The sequence below is a fragment of the Saccopteryx leptura genome, chromosome 3 (genome assembly GCF_036850995.1).
Source record: "Saccopteryx leptura isolate mSacLep1 chromosome 3, mSacLep1_pri_phased_curated, whole genome shotgun sequence".
NCBI lineage: Eukaryota > Metazoa > Chordata > Mammalia > Chiroptera > Emballonuridae > Saccopteryx > Saccopteryx leptura.
Window position 1 is genome coordinate 120,379,806 of NC_089505.1, and position 19,372 is coordinate 120,399,177.

At 47.8% G+C, this 19,372-nt stretch overlaps 2 protein-coding genes across 2 annotated transcripts; both read left to right on the forward strand.

Moving 5' to 3' along the window:
• The first annotated feature begins 1,283 nt into the window (after positions 1-1,283).
• On the forward strand, positions 1,284-1,922 carry LOC136397649 (large ribosomal subunit protein uL11-like). Its single transcript, XM_066372157.1, has one exon. It carries the CDS (start codon positions 1,360-1,362, stop codon positions 1,855-1,857), a length of 498 nt encoding a protein of 165 aa, XP_066228254.1. The 5' UTR covers positions 1,284-1,359; the 3' UTR covers positions 1,858-1,922.
• A 576-nt stretch (positions 1,923-2,498) lies between these two features.
• Positions 2,499-15,776, forward strand: LURAP1 (leucine rich adaptor protein 1). Its single transcript, XM_066376190.1, has 2 exons — positions 2,499-2,865; positions 14,481-15,776. The coding sequence occupies exons 1-2, from the start codon at positions 2,674-2,676 to the stop codon at positions 15,000-15,002; spliced, it is 714 nt and encodes a 237-aa protein (XP_066232287.1). The 5' UTR covers positions 2,499-2,673; the 3' UTR covers positions 15,003-15,776.
• Positions 15,777-19,372: the final 3,596 nt, after the last annotated feature.

The window sequence follows — 19,372 nt, forward strand, 5'->3', positions numbered from 1 at the left end:
AGCTAGCCCAAGGCCACAGCCTGGGAAACCAGCCTCAAGGACAGGGGTAGGGAGTTTTTTAGAAAAAAGTAAGTTCTGCTGAAAGTCTCTTTGTTTTATTTTATTTTATTTTTTGACAGAGACAGAGAAAGAGTCAGAGAGAGGGATAGATAGGGACAGACAGACAGGAATGGAGAGAGATGAGAAGCGTCAATCACTAGTTTTTCGTTGCAACACCTTAGTTGTTCATTGATTGCTTTCTCATATGTGCCTTGACCGTGGGGCTACAGTAGACCAAGTAACCCCTTGCTCAAGCCAGCGACCTTGGGTCCAAGCTGGTGAGCTTTGCTCAAACCAGATGAACCCATGCTCAAGTTGGCAACCTCGGGGTCTCAAACCTGGGTCCTCTGCATCACAGTCCAACACTTTATCCACTGCGCCACTGCCTGGTCAGGCTGAAAGGCTCTTTGTTTTAGAGAATGTATGTTCTGCTGAAAGTTACTTATGCTAAGAGACTTTCTCTTCTACATTTTAATTTGAAGTGAGTCTGTAGCCATGGAACAATTTTAGGTAGGGAACCAATATAATCTAAGAGAATATTAAATGTTTGTAGATTAAAAGGAGACAGAGGAAGCCAGAAGACCAGTTAAATATTTTTGGACTCTCCACATTCCATTTGCTTTCTAAATGGTAGTATGATAGTCCCCAAGATGTTAACAGTTATCCATGAATCAAAAGATAGTAAGAAAAATATATTGTGTGTTAAATTAAAATTACAAAAGTAACCATTAGATGAACTAAAAATCATGATAAAAATATACAGGGCCAATGGAAGAAGGAAAGTACAGAGTGTAAGTGAGGTAAATCCTTGTCATAATAGGAAGTCAGTAGACAATGTTTAAAATTAAGAAATAGTGGTATAAGCCCATTGTGGAGTTATGAGTGTAAATACCAGAGGAAATATAGCTAAAAGTGATTGCCTCTAGGGAGTGGGACTAGAGGTGGGAAAGGATAGGGCAGGGATAAACTAGCTTTTAGCTTTCTGTAACCATAGGCTGAAATTCTTTAGATTACAAATCAAAATCAAGCCAAAGCATAAGTTTTTCACTGCTCCTCATTGGCTGTAGAATAAAATCCAGGCACCTTAGAACCATCTTCTATAACATAACCCTCTTGCTCAAGGTATGATCCCTGGAGAATCTAAGGCCCCACCCCCAATTTACAGAATCATAATCTGCATTTTAACAAGATTCGAAGATAATCCATATGCACAGTCAAGTTTAAGAAGCATCAGTTTAGCTTTCGGCTCGGAGGAAGCTTAGGTGCAACTTTCTTCGGTTGTCCCGAATCCGGGTTCATCCGACACCAGCAGCCTCCGCCATGCCGCCGAAGTTCGACCCCAACGAGATCAAAGTCGTATACCTGAGGTGCACCGGAGGGGAAGTGGGTGCCACGTCTGCCCTGGCCCCCAAGATCGGCCCCCTGGGCCTGTCTCCAAAAAAGGTTGGTGATGACATCGCCAAAGCAACTGGTGATTGGAAAGGTCTGAGGATAACAGTGAAACTGACTATTCAGAACAGACAGGCCCAGATTGAGGTGGTGCCTTCTGCCTCCGCTCTGATCATCAAAGCCCTTAGAGAACCACCACGAGACAGAAAGAAGCAAAAAAACATTAAGCACAGTGGAAATATCACTTTTGATGAGATTGTCCACATTGCCCGACAGATGCGGCACCGATCTTTAGCTAGAGAACTCTCTGGGACCATTAAAGAGATTCTGGGAACTGCGCAATCTGTAGGCTGCAGTGTTGATGGCCGCCACCCTCATGACATCATAGATGACATCAACAGTGGTGCAGTGGAATGCCCGGCTAGTTAAGAGCCACAAAGGAAAATGTTTTAATTAAAGATCATTTGACAACTAAAAAAAAAAAAAAAGAAGAAGCATCAGTTTACAGGATCAAATTTGACCTATATGGACGTCTTCAATATTGTTTGCTCCTCATTAGCCAGACAAACTTTGCTTTCCACTCCCTTTGTCTAAATGCAGTGACTAAACAGGGGATATACGTGTGTGTGTCAGTGGCTACCTAAATTCTAATCACTCTTTTAGACTCGGGTCCTCTACTCCAGGAAGCCTTCCAAAACCTTCTGCAGCTTTCTGTTATCACTGTCCTCAAACTCCTACATCCATAACTGAACATGCTTAGCCTTCATTCAACGAACATTTATTGGGCGCTTGCTGTGCGCCTGGCTGGATTCAGTGCCTGGGTGGGGAGAAGGCTCAGAGCTCTCCCAATGCTACTTCAGGTACAGATCCAGAATCGCCCAGCCCTAAACATTCCAGAGCCAGAATCCGTGTGCGCAGCACTTGAAAACACACACACACACACACACACACACACACACACACACCCCACACACACAAACGCGAGCGCGCGACTCAGCACACGCGCGCGCGCGCGCACACACACACACACACACACACACACACACACACGCAAGCGCGCGACTCAGCTCTGCGCGGCTTTTCTGAGTGTTACGGCGCACTCCTCCCGCCCCCGCACGACGTGGGCGGGGATCCACGGGTTCTGCTCCTCACGAGCAGCTGAGACAGGAGGACCCCCCCCCCCCCGGAGCGGGGATCCGGGAGTCCGGCATCTGGTTGCCCAGCTCTGTTCAGGCGTAGGCCCCCATGGAGGGAAGTACAGAGTCCCAGACGCCTGACCTGCGAGACGTGGAGGGCAAGGTGGGCAGGAAGACCCCGGAAGGGCTGCTCCGCGGGCTTCGAGGGGAGCCGGGAACCTCTGGCTCCCCGCTGCTCCCCGGGGTGCCTGCAACGGGCCACGGCCTGGGGGACAAGATCATGGCACTGAAAATGGAGCTGGTGAGTGTGGGCTGCACGGGCTGGGGCTGGGGCTGGGCCTGGGATGGGGTGGAGGTAGGAGACAGAGGGAGTCCCCGGTGTAACTCCTCAGGATCTCTCCCAGGTCAATCCTTACACTCTGGAGTACATTAATTGCCTCCCCAAGGTTGAGTGGGGTGTAGATGGGTCCTGAGGACTTGGGGTTGGGAGGCACAGGTTCTTGGAAGTTTTTCCTGCCAAGTAATTGGGAAGGAAGAGGCGAAGACTGGGAAGCACCGAGAACCTAGCACAGCAGAAATCTACCCAAAAAAAAGAACCCTCACCTACAGGACCATCCATCCCCCCTGCCACCATTATAGGGCAACCAGTTTTTTCTCCTTCTGCTAACTAGACACCCAGGATTTGTTCTTCTGAGGTCCCAATGTTCATGATAGGATTCAGAACAGAAGAGATTTGGATGAAAACTGCCTGGACTAGGGCCACTTAAAACATCTTCCCCTTCCCTAACATTCTCCCAATCCCCCTTAAAGTACTTGAAAGTTCCGCTGACTTGTGGTGGCGCAGTGGATGGGGGGATTGACCTGGAACACTGAGGTTGCTGGCTGGAAACCCTAGGCTTGCCTGAGTATGGGAGTTGATGCTAACTGCTCTTCCCCCTTCTCTCTCTCTCTCCCTCTCCCCCTCTCTCTCTCTCTCACTCTCTCTCTCTCTCCCCTCTCTAAAATGAATAAATAAAAAATATTTTTAAATACTTGAAAGTTCCTAGAATCTTAGCAGACATGAGTAGCAGCACTATCAGTGTTGGTTTCATCACTTCTGACTCAGTTTCCTCCCTTCCCCATCAGCCCCCAAGGTGCAATGGATATTTGGATCTCATCTGTATGTCCTTGGGGATAAGAGGAGGAAACAGGCACCCCCCCTTCCCTGTTGCTGCTGGTCTAGATTCAGAGCCAAAAGGACATTTGGGGCCTACCAGGTCCCCCAGGGTCCTGATTCCGGTGAAGGGGGTGAGTTACACCTGCCATCCCTTTGTAGCCAGTTCTGGGGAACTGAGGAATTGCCAGCTGCTCTCTGGCCCACAAACAGGCCACAGTGAGGGTGCGAGTTATTGTCTTCCTGGAGCCCCACCATGTGTCCAGCTCTGTGCCAGGCTGAGCTGTGAGGGAGAAGGGGAGGAGGTTACAGGGCCTTCCAGACAGCCTAAGAGGCTGGGAGGAGAGACTGTGGGCAGAGCAATCAGGGAAGGCTCCCTGGGGGAAGGATTTGAATGGCATCTGTGCACTTGGCCTTGAAGGTTGGAGGTAAGCCAAATTCTCCAAAGCAGTGCCCACCTAAGGGAGGGGCCTGGCTTTGCCTCATTGTACAAACTTTAGCTCAAGGCCTAGAAAGAGCCTGCCTAGAGTGCCCTGCTTTGGAAACTAACTTTCACCAAGTGTATGTGCCAGGCATTGTGCTAAGCACTTTACAAGATAGTCTCTTAATCCTCATGGCAACCCTATGATGCAAGTGATATCTTTTTTTTTTTTTTTTTTACAGAGGCAGAGATAGACAGGGACAGACAGACAGGAACGGAGAGAGATGAGAAGCATCAATCATCAGTTTCTCGTTGCGCGTTGCGACTTCTTAGTTGTTCATTGATTGCTTTCTCACATGTGCCTTGACCGCGGGCCTTCAGCAGACCGAGTAACCCCCTGCTGGAGCCAGCGACCTTGGATCTAAGCTGGTGAGCTCTTTGCTTAAGCCAGATGAGCCTGCGCTCAAGCTGGCGACCTCGGGGTCTCAAACCTGGGTCCTTCCGCATCCCAGTCCAATGCTCTATCCACTGCGCCACCACCTGGTCAAGCTGCAAATGATATCTTATAGGTGAATAAGCAGAGGCACGAAGAGGTTAAGTAATTGCCCGAGGTCATACAAAAAGTAAAAAAGCAGAGCCAGGCTTTGAACCCAGATGATCTGCCTACACTTTATACCTACCATTGACACCTGCTTTGTGCCAGACACTTTAAAGATTTAATATCATTCAAGTGAGAAAAGCAGACATCATTTTTCCTACCTCACAGACGAGACGTGATTGTAGGTGTTGAGGGACTTGCCTGAGCTCACACAGGGAGCTAGTAGAGGGGCCATGCCTAGTCTCTCTGGCTCTCTTCTCTGCCTTTGGTGGAGATTACCTGTTTGTAAACTTTAAAGGGGCACATTTAACTTCTGATGCTCACTTGATCCAACTTGGCCTCTGACCCTAGGCTGCCCATGAAGGGCAGGAAGGCGGGAGCCTTTTGAGGGCCAGAACAGAGGGAAGCTCCTTATGTGCCCCACAGATCCCTAGCCATTCCCTTCTCCTTCCTTAGGCCAGGATAACATTAATCTCTCTATATACTCTGCCCTGCCCAGGTTGAACCCATGGAGGACAAGGGGCAGGGTAGGGAGGTTTCCCTGGAGCCACTTGTGATAGAACTTGTCCAAAGCCCTCTAAGTACTGTCCTTCAACTGTCCTTCTCCCAGCTCTCTGGCAGGGAGGGTCAGTCTTGCCTCGGAGGGGAGAGTCATCCCTGCCTTTTTTTTTTATTATTTTTTTATTTTTATTTTTAATTTTTTTTGTATTTTTCTGAAGCTGGAAACAGGGAGAGACAGTCAGACAGACTCCCGCATGCGCCCGACCGGGATCCACCCGGCACGCCCACCAGGGGCGACGCTCTGCCCACCAGGGGGCGATGCTCTGCTCCTCCGGGGCATCGCTCTGCCGCGACCAGAGCCACTCTAGCGCCTGGGGCAGAGGCCAAGGAGCCATCCCCAGCGCCCGGGCCATCTTTGCTCCAATGGAGCCTTGGCTGCGGGAGGGGAAGAGAGAGATAGAGAGGAAGGACGCGTTGGCGGGGGGGGGGGGGGGGGGGGAGAAGCAAATGGGCGCTTCTCCTATGTGCCCTGGCCGGAAATCGAACCCGGGTCCCCCGCACGCCAGGCCGACGCTCTACCGCTGCGCCAACCGGCCAGGGCCTCATCCCTGCCTTTAGGCCTCTTCCATGCTGCTTCTCTCCCCTAGTAGGAGGTCAGTGAACTAGCCAGACTTTGGGATATGTGGGAAAACAATGGCAACCTCCTCTACTTAATACTCCCACCCAAATAACTGTTGCTATGACAACCACCCCTACAGAACAGTTTGGAAAACAGCTTTAGGCAAGAGGTAGGGAGTTATAGGTTCAAGTTCTAGCTCTGCTCCTGAATCATTTTATAATATTGAGCAGGGCCTCTCTCTTGGCCTCAGTTTTTCTACCTATTCCCAGAGGATGGGGGTGAGGGATTGTGGGACCAGATGATCTCTAAGAGCCTTCTTAGTAACAATAGTCTGAGAATCTCAGTCCGTGACCAGGGAATTAGGACTGGGATCTCTGGATTTTTACCCCAGGACCTGATTTGAAATGAGTGATGAGGGAGCCGTGCCTCGGGCTGGACAGAGAGTCTGATGTTTATGTGTTAAGGGGAGCTGTGGGAAACCTGCATCCCTCTTGGAAGAGAATTGGGTTGGAGTAGCCTCTGAGGCTCCATCTCTCCTGAGCTGTTTACACTTTTTCTGTTTACAAAGAGATGGTATGAAATTAGTGGTTTTTCTTTTTCTGGCACGAAAGCTTTGCTTTTTTTCTATTCTGGGGAGTGATGCTGTCACAGTCAGGGAATTCCACTGTCACAGGACTATAGAATCTGGTCCTCAGATTAATTTCCCACCAACATGGTAAAACCTAACTGCCTGAACCCTGAAACCAACAGAGGGGGCTGAGGATAGAAAAGGCAAAGGAATCAGAACTGGATCTGACTGACCTTGTCCTGGGCTAAGCACCATAAATGAGCTCACAGTCTGGGTTAGGGAAGGAGAGACAGACTAATAACTCTAAAACGGGGTGGTAAGTGCTGTTTGAACCCAGGGACAGCTTTTTGGAAGCGTCTTCATTACAGAGTGACATGGTTAGATTTCTGCTCTGGAAAGGCTACTTTGAATTGGAGGAGACACATGCTGTTTTCTCTGGTTGGAATGCTTCTCTCCACCACTTTGTCTGGCTAAGTTCTACTTAATTTTCAAGTCTCAGCTTATGTCCCTTATTCTAGGAAGGATTTCCTTACTCCCCTGCTTGGGTTATGGCCCTCTAGGTACCCAGAGCCCCTAGCATTTGCTACACTGAATTTTAAGTATTTGTATCATTGTCTTTCTTTTCTTTCTTTTTTTGTGACAGAGAGAGGGACAGACAGACAGGAAGGGAGAGAGATGAGAAGCATCCATTCTTCATTGCAGCACCTTAGTTGTTCATTGATTGCTTTCTCATATGTGCTTGACCTGGGGAGGGGGGCTAAAGCAGAACAAGTGACTCCTTGCTCAAACCAGCAACCTTGGGCTCAAGCCAGCAACCTTGGGGTCATGTCTGTGATCTCATACTCAAGCCAGCAACCTCGCGTTCAAGCTGGTGAATCCACGCTCAAGCCAGAAGAGCCCATGCTCAAGCTGGCGACCTCAGGGTTTCAAACCTGGATCCTCTGCATCCCAGTCTGACGCTCTATATACTGTGCCACCGCCTGGTCAGGCTGTCATTGCCTTTCTTATCTTACTCACTAGACTGTGAACTCTTTGAGGGCAAGAAATAGTTCTTTTCTTCCTTTATCTAACACAATGCCATGCGTATAAGAAACAGTTAATAAATATTGCCCAATAAAATAAATACTGAATGAATGGATTAATTCCATCTTTGAAGAAGGACAGGGAAGTCATCCTAGAGAAGGTGGCATTTGAGTTGGGCCTTGAAGAATGAATAAAGCCAGTGGAGTGGCCCTGGCCGGTTGGCTCAGCGGTAGAGCGTCGGCCTGGCGTGCAGGGGACCCGGGTTTGATTCCCGGCCAGGGCACACAGGAGAAGCGCCCATTTGCTTCTCCACCCCCCCCTCCTTCCTCTCTGTCTCTCTCTTCCCCTCCCGCAGCCAAGGCTCCATTGGAGCAAAGATGGCCCGGGCGCTGGGGATGGCTCCTTGGCCTCTGCCCCAGGCGCTAGAGTGGCTCTGGTCATGGCAGAGCGATGCCCCGAAGGGGCAGAGCATCCCCCCTGGTGGGCAGAGCATCGCCCCTGGTGGGCGTGCCGGGTGGATCCCGGTCGAGCACATGCGGGAGTCTGTCTGACTGTCTCTCCTCGTTTCCAGCTTCAGAATAAAATAAAAAAAAAAAAAAAAAAAAAAAAAAGCCAGTGGAAATTCCAGTGCAGGATGGCAAATTGAATACATGTATTTACCTCCATGCCTCCCTGAAACTCCACTAAAAAGCCAGTATAAGGATTATTGTAAAAGTCCTGAAACCATTATGACAACAAGAACAGGAAAGAAGATGATACGAACAAAGTTTTGGAAGCTGAAAAGCAACCCATTTTTCACTACTGACACCCTCAAAGGTTTTAGGAGTTAGAAGCACCAGGTATTTCTGGAACTGGGGGTGCAAGTGGAGCTGAAAACAAAAGGGTTGGTGAATGTCTGTTTAAGATTCTCTTCCCCATAGGCCCTGGCCAGTAGGCTCAGTGGTAGAGCATCGGCCTGGCATGCAGGAGTCCCGGGTTCGATTCCCGGCCAGGGCACACAGGAGAAGCGCCCATCTGCTTCTCCACCCATCCCCCTCTCCTTCCTCTCTGTCTCTTTCTTCCCCTCCCGCAGCCAAGGCTCCATTGGAGCAGTTTGCCGGGGCACTGAGGATGGCTCTGTGGCCTCTGCCTCAGGTGCTAGAATGGTTCTGATTGCAGCAGAGCAACGCCCCAAGATGGACAGAGCATCGCCCCCTGGTGGACATGCCGGGTGGATCCTGGTCGGGCGCATGTGGGAGTCTGTCTGACTGCCTCCCGGTTTCCAACTTCGGAAAAATAAAAAAATAATAAAAAAAAGATTCTCTTCCCCGCCTGACCAGGCGGTGGTGCAGTGGGTAGAGCAGGGGTCCCCAAACTTTTTACACAGGGGGCCAGTTCACTGTCCCTCAGACCATTGGAGGGCCGGACTATAAAAAAAATATGAACAAATCCCTATGCATACTGCACATATCTTATTTTAAAGTAAAAAAAAAAAAAAAAAAAAGGAACAAATACAATATTTAAAATAAAGAACAAGTAAATTTAAATCAACCATCTGACCAGTATTTCAATGGGAACTATGGACCTGCTTTTGGCTAATGAGATGGTCAATGTGCTCCTCTCACTGACCACCAGTGAAAGAGGTGCCCCTTCCGGAAGTGCGGCGGGGGCCGGATAAATGGCCTCAGGGGGCCGCATGTGGCCCGCGGGCCGTAGTTTGGGGACCCCTGGGGTAGAGCGTTGGACTGGGATGCGGAAGACCCAAGTTCAAGACCCCGAGGTCACCAGCTTGAGCGTGGGCTCATCTGGTTTGAGCAAAGCTCACCAGCTTGGACACAAGGTCTCTGGCTCGAGCAAGGGGTTACTCGCTCTGCTGAAGGCCCGCGGTCAAGGCACATATGAGAAAGCATTCAATGAACAACTAAGGTGTCGCAATGTGCAACAAAAAACTGATGATTGATGCTTCTCATCTCTCCATCCCTGTCTGTCTGCCCCTATCTATCTCTCTCTCTGACTCTCTCTGTCTCTGTGTAAAAAAAAAAAAAAAAAAAGATTCTCTTCCTAACTGGGCAACCAGGTGCCAGTCACTCCTTTATACTAGCGGAAGACTGCAAATGTAAGTTTTGAAAAGAATGAACAGAAAGAAGGAAGGGGAAGAGAAAAGGAAGGAAGGGAGGGAGGAAGGAAGAAAGAAAAAGAAGGAAGGAGAGCAGGAGGGAGGAAAGGAAGAGGGAAGGGAGGAAGGGGAAACATAGTAGGAGAAGTATTTTTAGTATGTTTTGTTTAATACATTTAGTTTGGTCATGGACTAGGATTGTTGGTTTCACTGTTAATATATTTGTCCTCAGTATGAAATAATTGAAGGTATTCTTTTTTTTTTTTTTTTTTTTAAATATTTATTTATTTATTCATTTTTAGAGAGGAGAGAGAGACAGAGAGGGAGAAGGGGGGAGGAGTTGGAAGCATCAACTCCCATATGTGCCTTGACCAGGCAAGCCCAGGGTTTTGAACTGGTGACCTCAGCATTTCCAGGTCAACGCTTTATCCACTGCGCCACCACAGGTCAGGCCGAAGGTATTCTTTTTTTTAAGTGAGAGAAGGGGAAATAGACAGACTCCTGCATGTGCCCTGACCAGGATCCACTCAACAACTCAGTCGGGGGCTGATGCTCCTTTAGTCAACCAAGCTATCCTTAGCACCCATGGCCAACACTCAAACCAGACAAGCCACTGGTGGCGAGAGGGGAAGAGAGAGAGAGAGAGAATAGGGAAAGGAAGAGGAAGAGAAACAGATGGTCGCTTCTTACGTGTGCCCTGACCAAGAATCAAACCCAGGACGTCTGCATGCTGGGCCAACACTCTATCCACTGAACCATCTGGCCAGGGCCAATTTCTTTTACTATGTCATTAATAGTTTCTACAGTCTGGCATTTCAGTTATTTATGCCCATATCTCCTTATTGAAATGGCAAGCTACTATTAAGCAAGAACAGTTTCTTCGTTACCTTTGTAATTATTAGAAAATTAATAAATTCAGGTACCGCCTGACCAGGAGGTGGCGCAGTGGATAGAGCGACGGACTGGGATGTGGAGGACTCAGATTCGAGACCCCGAGAGGTCACCAGCTTGAGCACAGACTCATCTGGTTTGAGCAAAGCTCACCAGCTAGGACCCACACTGGCTTGAGCAAGGGGTTACTCAGTCTGCTGAAGGCCCACGATCAAGGCACGTATGAGAAAGCAATCAATGAACAACTAAGGTGTTGCAACGAAAAACTGATAATTGATGCTTTTCATATCTCTCTGTTCCTGTCTGTCTGTCCGTATCTATCCCTCTCTCTGTCTCTGTAAAAAAAAAAAAAAAAAAAAAAAATTCAGGTACCCAATAATCATTTATTTAGTTGAATTAGAGTAGTAATATTCCAAAAACACAAATAATTTTTTTTTAAAAAGTTAAAGGTCTCCTGCCGGGCCTGTGGTGATGCAGTGGATGGGGCTCAACCTGGAGCACTGAGGTTGCCAGTTCGAAACTCCCGGCTTGCTCAGTCAAGGCACATATGAGAAGCTACTGTGCTTCCCACTCCTCCCCCTGCCTTTTGCTCTCTCTCCTCTCTCTAAAAAAATTAATAAATAAAATCTTTTTTAAGACGTTAAAGATCTAATTGGCTTTATTAAACAATTTATGAATCGGGCAGCATCCCATCTAGTAAGTAGAAGGTGCTCTGCAAGTGATTTCCAGTACAATTTTTCGTTCTGTGCTTATGCCATAGTAAATAAGTTATCCATAGTAATATGCCAAATAGTTACCATTTATTAACAAATACTTATCAGGCAATATGCTATGCATGTCAATATGTTCTGTCCATTTCTTAAAAAAATTTTTTTTCGCCTGACCAGGTGGTGGTGCAGTGGATAGAGCATCAGACTGGGATGTGGAAGACCCAGGTTCGAAATCCTAAGTTTTCTGGCTTGAGCACACCCTCATCCGGCTTGAGTCGCGGGCTTGAACGTAGGATCATAGACTTGACCCCATGGTCCTTGTCTTGAGCCCAAAGGTCGATGGCTTGAGCCCAAGGTCACTGGCTTGAGCAAGGGGGTCACTCAGTCTGATGTAGCCTCCCTGTCAAGGCACATATGAGAAAGCAGTCAAAGAACAACTAAGGTGCCTGACCAGGCGGTAGCACAGTGGATAGAGTGTCGGACTGGGATGCGGAAGACCCAGGTTCGAGACCCTGAGGTTGCCAGCTTGAGCGTGGGCTCATCTGGTTTGAGCAAAAGCTCACCAGCTTGGACCCAAGGTCGCTGGCTCGATCAAGGGGTTACTTGGTCTGCTGAAGGCCCGCAGTCAAGGCACATATTAGAAAGCAATCAATGAACAACTAAGGTGTCGCAACAAAAAAACTAATGATTGATGCTTCTCATCTCTCTCCATTCCTGTCTGTCCTTATCTGTCCCTCTCTCTGACTCTCTCTCTGTCTCTGAAAAAAACAACAACAAAAAAAAAACAACTAAGGTGCCGCAATGAAGAATTGATGCTTCTCATCTCTCCCTTCCTATCTGTCCCTCTCTCTGTCTCTGTCACAAAAAAATAGTAATAATATTTATGTATTGATTTTAGCAAGAGAGGAAAGGAGAGAGAGAGAGAGAGAGAGAGAGAGGAACAATAGATCCACTCCTATAGGTGCCCTGATTGAAGATTGAACCAGCAATCTCTGTGCTTCGGATGATCCAATTGAGCTATCTGGCCAGGGCAATATCTTCCTTCTATTTTTTAAAAATAAACATTTAAATTAGATAGTATACTAATTTTATAATGAAGAAATGAAGATTTGAAGGGAAAATAATTTCAATTTTATATGGCTCCTTAATAGCAAAACTGGAATTTGAATTCAGGTCTGTTTTATTCTAGTGCCTATATTTTTCTCAATGTACAAATACTTGGGTCTTATTCTGGTTTATTACTATACATGGGAGTAAAGAAATTATTTACTGAATAACTTAATAAATGTTAAGTGATATATATTTTTATTTTTTTAATTTTTATTTTAATTTATTGTGTTAAGTGATATATATATTTAAAATAATAGAGCTGAAGGTGTCCAGATTGAGAGACATCAAGGAAAGTTGAGCACAAGAGGGATTACATGAAAATATTATTTCATAAATATTATGAAAAATTCCACCCATCTTTTCTCCCTTCTTGGCTTCCAGAATATTGGCAGCTTTGCTTACATTATACTCTCTAGATGGGTATAATATAGTGACTTGGCTGAACCCAAGAGAAAAAAATTACTGATGTCTGGTCTTACCCAATCAAACAGCCTAGCCAGGTAACCCTTAGTGAGATTCAGAGTTGGCAAGACTCACAGCACCCTGGGCCCTGTTACACCACCTTTCTTGAGTTGCATCCGTTCATTACCACATCACCCCATTTTAGATCTTTATCCCCCAGCTCCTGCCTTCTTTTGGTCCAGTCTACTTCCTGATCAACACCTGGCCTCCAACAGACTAGTTTGACCATATTTAAGTCATACTGGTGAATCTGGACCAGTTCAATAGTTAATAGTAATACCCTATCTTTGAAGTTCAAAGCTCAGTAGGATCAGATTTTAATATTTAACATTTGCTGAGACTTTACTCTGAGCCAGACACTGTGCTGAGTACTTACTTAATAGACAGCATCTCAAAATTCTCATAGCCACCCTATGAGGTGAGTGATTTAACCCTATCTTACAAACAAGGAAGCCAAGGCTCAAAGATAAGAAATTTGGCCATAGTGGTATAAACAGTAGTGGAGGTGAGATTTATTATTATTATTATTATTTGTATTTTTCTGAAGTTGGAAACAGGGAGGCAGTCAGACAGACTCCCGCATGTGCCCGACTGGGACTCACCTGGCATGCCCACCAGGGGGCGATGCTCTCCCCATCTGGGGCATTGCTCTGTTGCAACCAGAGCTATTCTAGCGCCTGAGGCAGAGGCCATAGAGCCATCCCCAGCGCCCAGGCCAACTTTACTCCATTGGAGCCTTGGCTGCGGGAGGGGAAGAGAGAGACAGAGAGGAAGGAAAGGGGGAAGGGTGGAGAAGCAGATGGGTGCTTCTCCTGTGTGCCCTGGCCGGGAATCAAACCCGGGACTCCTGCACGCCAGGCCGACACTCTACCACTGAGCCAACCGGCCAGGGCCAGATTTTTTTTTTAAGTGAGAGGAGGGAAGATAGTGAGTCAGACTCCTGCTTGAGCCCCAGCTGGGATTCACCCAGCAACCTCTGTCTAGGGCCAATGCTCAAATCAACTGAGCCATCCTCAGCTCCCAGGACCATGCTGGAACCAACTGAGCCATTGGCTGTAAGAGGGGAAGAGGCAGGGTAGGGGAGAGGGAAGGGGGGAGAGGAAGATAGTCGCTTCTCCTGTGTTCCTTGACCAGGAATTGAATCTGGGTCTTCCATATGCTAGGCCGTGCTCTATCCATTGACCAACTGGCCGGGGCCAGAGGTGAGATTTTTTTTTTTTTTTGTATTTTTCTGAAGCTGGAAACGGGGAGAGACATTCAGACAGACTCCCACATGCGCCCGACCGGGATCCACCCGGCACGCCCACCAGGGGGTGATGCTCTGCCCCTCCAGGGCATCGCTCTGCCGTGACCAGAGCCACTCTAGTGCCTGGGGCAGAGGCCAAGGAGCCATCCCCAGCGCCCGGGCCATCTTTGCTCCAATGGAGCCTTGGCTGCGGGAGGGGAAGAGAGAGACAGAGAGGAAGGAGGGGGGGGTGGAGAAGCAAATGGGCGCTTCTCCTGTGTGCCCTGGCCGGGAATCGAACCCGGGTCCCCTGCACGCCAGGCCGACGCTCTACCGCTGAGCCAACCGGCCAGGGCCCAGAGGTGAGATTTTTAAACAATAATCTGTCTGCTTCTAAAGCCCACACTAGAAACCCTTCTATTTCCATGCTCTTTGAAAGAAAAGCATAGTTGGTTGGACTATATTGTAGGGTCCTCTGAAAACATTGGGGAAATCCATGACCCCAATACCTGGGACTGATTTCTTTTCCCATTTCCCCAGGCTTACCTGCGAGCCATTGATGTGAAGATCCTACAGCAGCTGGTGACTTTGAATGAGGGCATTGAGGCAGTGCGCTGGCTGTTGGAAGAGCGGGGGACATTGACCAGTCACTGCAGCAGCCTTACCAGCAGCCAATATAGCCTGACAGGCGGGAGCCCAGGCCACTCAAGGCGAGGCAGCTGGGACAGCCTGCCAGACATCAGCTCCACTGATCCGCTGGACAGTGTCTCCATTGGCAGCTTCCTGGACACTGTGGCCCCCAGCGACCTGGAAGAACAGGGACCCCTAAGGGCTCCCCGTCCTGAGATGGACTGGGCAAAGGTTACAGCCGATGGGGAGAGAGCCAGGACTGAAGTGGACCTGACAGCCACCAAGCTAGAGAGCTTGAGGGCTGTGTGGAAACCCCCAGGGGAGGGGCTCCAAGGTGGACCTCCTGAGCCACCAGAGGATGAGAGTACCAAGCTGGGCTTTGAGGTCCACTGGTACTGGGGGCAGTGCCAGGATGATGTGACCTTCCTGTAACAACTCTTCCATCCTTTTGTACTGCTGTGGTTCTTTCTTCATTTGACCCTGGTCTCCCTTGAAATTTATTCTCCCTCAAATCTGGGGCTAGGAAGAGGCTGCACTGAAATCAGTTGCCATGAAAGCCTGGCCTTCTTATCTGTCTGGTCCCTGGGGAGGCTATGCCTCTATCCCTCAATAATTGGGTCCCTAACGCTATTTCCAGAGATACATTGACTCCAAGGCTTGACCTATGGCTCCTGGTGTGATGGTCTCTCCCTTTCCCCTATAACTAGGTAAGGATTTGAGGCATTTAGAACTCTTAGGAGATTCCTGATGAAATGATGAGGGTAAAATGACCTCACCCAATTTCTAGGAGCCTTGGCCCCCTCTCTTGGCCAAGATGGAGGATTACAGAGGGACACGGACACTCAGGGCCAACCCTCCGTGGATTGGCCTTCCCAGAAACGTTTAAGGTTGTAGAACAACTGTTTTCTCTTTGGTAAGTGATGTTATTTCCTGCCAGGGTAGATTAGCCTTTCCACTGTCCCAGTCCTTTAGTGGTGACAGGTCAGCATAGTGGTGTCTGAACCGCTGATGCTAAGTGAGACCATGCCGTTTATTCTCCATATAATTAGTAAGGGGGAACATACCACCTTTCCTGGCAGGAAAGTTTCTCACTGTCAGGTGTTTGTCCTTTTCAGAAAGGTTTATACTTTTTAAACAGGGGGTTCTCATTTTTTCCAAGGGGGTCTTGCTTCCTCTGTGACCACATCCTTGTCTGGTGCTGGAACTCCTATATCTGTGCTTTTAGGGAGGGAAACTGGCAAGGGCCTCCACCTTCTACTCTCAAGTCTGTTTGGCCTGCCCTGCCATCGTCCCCTGTTTCACCCTGTCTCTGGATTGCCCTCATTCTTGTGTTCTGGCTCCAAATCTGTCTGCCAGGAGGTTTAGCCTTTGTGTCTCCACACCTTCTCAGTTTCCACTTTCATTTCAGGCTTCAGGCTTTTCATATACAGATGAGTCCTGCAGCCTTCACTCCCCATTGCTGCTGGGAGCCAGAGGGAGGACAGGCTTGAGGTCTCAGAGCTCTGGAGGTGTATACCAGAATCTCCAAAGTGAGGCAGTGTCCTCTCTCATCCTGTGATTCCCCTCCCCCACCCTGCCCCAGACCTTCCACCATTTGGTCACAAGGACCTGCCCAGAGACTGGGATACAAGGAATCCCCTTGTTTGAGTTACAATGGGGAGGGTGTGGCAGGGAAAGACAGAGGCTCTTTAGTCCTAGGGCCCACATCCTGGGAGGAGGGAGAGATGGAGGGAAAGGCCACTCTGCTTCCTCCCATAGAACAAACCCTAGACTCCTAGGACCTGAGGAGGGAGCAGGGGACTGGCTCTGGGCCTGGGTCCCAGGGCCGTAATGAATTACACCAAAGAAGGAATTTGGGGAAGCTGCCAACCTGAGGCTCAGGGAGGGCACAAGTAGACAAGGGCTGTGGTTGATGTCAAAGAACATCTTGGAGATTAACCATTTGAGCCCCAGGTAACTGCCCATAAATTGGTCTATATCTTTCCTGGGCCCTGAGATTGGATTATTGGAAGGCTAAAGGAGAGAAAACAATATTGGGTGATCCTTGCCTTTTTGCTATGCCCTCCTGAGTTGTAGGAGTTGTCCCTAAATCCTAGAATAACTGTGGTAATTTCTCTACTTTTCATTCTATATTGGGGATGGGAAGGAAGCCAAGTTGATCATCTCCACTTCCCCTAAAGTCCTCAAGTCTTGTTCTGCACCCCCAGCACAGTCATTTCGGGGCAGTACATTCAGTCCATGGCTATCCCCTAAAGACCCTCTCTCTTCTTCCCATCCCCTCAATGTGATTGAAATCGCTAAAATATATTCTTAGCCTCTCCTCCTCCACTATCCACCAGCTCTCTCCTTACCACCCTTCCTGATCTTGGAGCTCCTAACCTCTCCACCCCAGGCTGGAAGTTCACATACCCTTTTCTACTTCCTACTCTGTTGCCATTTTGTAGTGTGTCCTTGGGTAACTAACTACCTTGAATTCCTTCCTGAAGCTTAATTTAGCTTACAAACTTTTGAGCTGAAGAAATTGCCTGCCCTCTTGTGGCCATTATGCACCATTGCTATGGGTAGCTAGGTGGAACCTCCAAATACAAATACATGTACAGCCTTATAGATGGCCAACTCCCTCAGTGTACAGACAGACCTAGAGAGGGCAGAGACTTGCCCAGCATCATCCATGTTAAATTCACAGCAATACCCAGGTTAGAGAACCCAGATCTTCTGCCTACCTGACAGCCCACAGTTCTATTACTTTGCCAGACTGTCCTCCCATCTCACGGAGTCAACACCACCCAAGCCCAAAGGGACTGAAAGCAGTGTCTCCCTGTTTTAATATTTGGGTTTTCACCCTATCCTAAAGAGGCAGCTCGATGTTTAGAAAAGAGCTATAGGCTCTGAGGAAAGAGAACCTTGAACCCAGATTGGGTAAAGGGTACACCAAACTGGACTGCAGATCAGTGGTGGGATTAAAATAATTTAACAACTGGTTCTCTGCCCTAATGACTGTTATAAGTATTAAAACAAATGATATATTGAAAGGTAGTTTATTATTTCATGCATTTAATATTTAAGAACAATAAAAGGGGTATACAAAACTAGATTATGTTATAAGAAAGAGTTTTAAAATATTAATGAAAAACTATTTAATACCTGACATAAAACAATAAAACTGTTATTTAAGGTACTTCCATATTGCTTCTTGATTGGCATCCTCACTTGCAATTTTTTTCAGTGATGGACAGAATGAATGTTACTATGGGCACTTAGAATACGCTGTTGCGCAGATGAATATTAAAAAAGAGAATGTAAATTTGTGATTTCCACATTGGGCAGCTGCCCAGGCACCCACCTTAGAGAGAACCCTGATTACAAGTGCCATTTTAACAACCGGTTCACCGAACTCAACAAAAAATTAGGTATCGGTTCTGCTGAACGGGTGTGAACCAGCTAAAGATATTTAAAAAATCAACCTAGCCTGACCAGGCAGTGGCGCAGTGGATAGAGCGTTGGACTGGAATGCGGAGGACCCAGGTTCAAGACCCCGAGGTCGCTAGCTTGAGTGCGGGCTCATCTGGTTTGAGCAAAAAGCCCACCAACTTGAACTCAAGGTCGCTGACTCCATCCAGGGGTTACTTGGTCTGCTGAAGACCCGCGGTCAAGGCACATATGAGAAGGCAATCGATGAACAACTAAGGTGTCGCAATGAAAAACTAATGATTGATGCTTCTCATCTCTCTCCGTTCCTGTCTGTCTGTCCCTGTCTACCCCTCTCTCTGACTCACTCTCTGACTCTGTAAAAAATAAATAAATAAAATTTAAAATAAATAAAAAAAAATCCAGAACCATTTTTCTGGGAAGTGAGTAGGCACAGAGATCATGGGGTCAGAACTCAGCATTTCAAACCTGGAGGTTAGAAGCAGGGGGCTGGGGTGGAGAAGTTTGAGATTGGGAAGAACAGGTGGGTCCTGAGGTCTGCATCTGAGGGTGTTGAGGAGCTGGAGAAGTGGGAGTGAATCGGGATGCCTGGGCACTCCAGGTGAGTCTGAACACTCTGTCTTAATACCTAGACTGTATTTCACTACCAGAGAAGTTCAAGAACCCAGTAAACACACATCCTTGGTCCCTTTACCTGCCTCTGCACTGGCTGTGTGAGGCTTAGTTTCCTGTTAATTTACACCTTCTTAGGTACAAGGAGGACCTGTTTGGTAGCTCAAAGAAAGAGAAGGGATGGAAAGCGGAGAGATGCAGAAAGATAAAAGAAAGAGATGAAAAATGGAGTGTTGAAAGTATGATTAGAGGGAGCATACTGTCCTCCAAGTGGGCCCGGGGCTCTTGACAGGTCTCAGGGTAAAGGCAGAGATGAGACTGCTCTTGACAGCTGTGGAAGCAGAACCTAGGAGGATACAGGGTGGTGCTGGCCAGGATGGGTATACCAGGAAGACATGAGACCATGTGAGTGGGCAAATGTAAGGGCCTGTATATAGGATGGAGTCAGTGAGGTTGAGCGCTGGACCGACTAGAAGCTCAGTAGCAGCTTAGGTAGGAAATACTTGTAGGGGACACAGGCTTACTGTGTGCAGGTGCCAGACATGTACTGGGTGTTCAGTGACCTGTTGACTGGAAGAATGAATGTGTGTAAACCTACAAGGGGATGTGACTTATTTTTTTAAAGTGGGTAATTAGGTAATATTAGGTCATTTAAAACATTATTTAATTCTTAACATTATTGTAAACAATGCATTATTAACAATGTATTGTTGCTTAGACATTTGCTCAAGGTCAGATAGGTAATGAATGATAAATATGAA

Bases quoted from the DNA above. Each gene is read 5' to 3' on its own strand.
- LOC136397649 (XM_066372157.1), top strand. From the start codon at position 1,360: ATGCCGCCGAAGTTCGACCCCAACGAGATCAAAGTCGTATACCTGAGG.
- LURAP1 (XM_066376190.1), top strand. From the start codon at position 2,674: ATGGAGGGAAGTACAGAGTCCCAGACGCCTGACCTGCGAGACGTGGAG. The intron at 2,866-14,480 runs GTGAGTGTGGGC...CCATTTCCCCAG, and splicing joins TGGCACTGAAAATGGAGCTG to GCTTACCTGCGAGCCATTGA.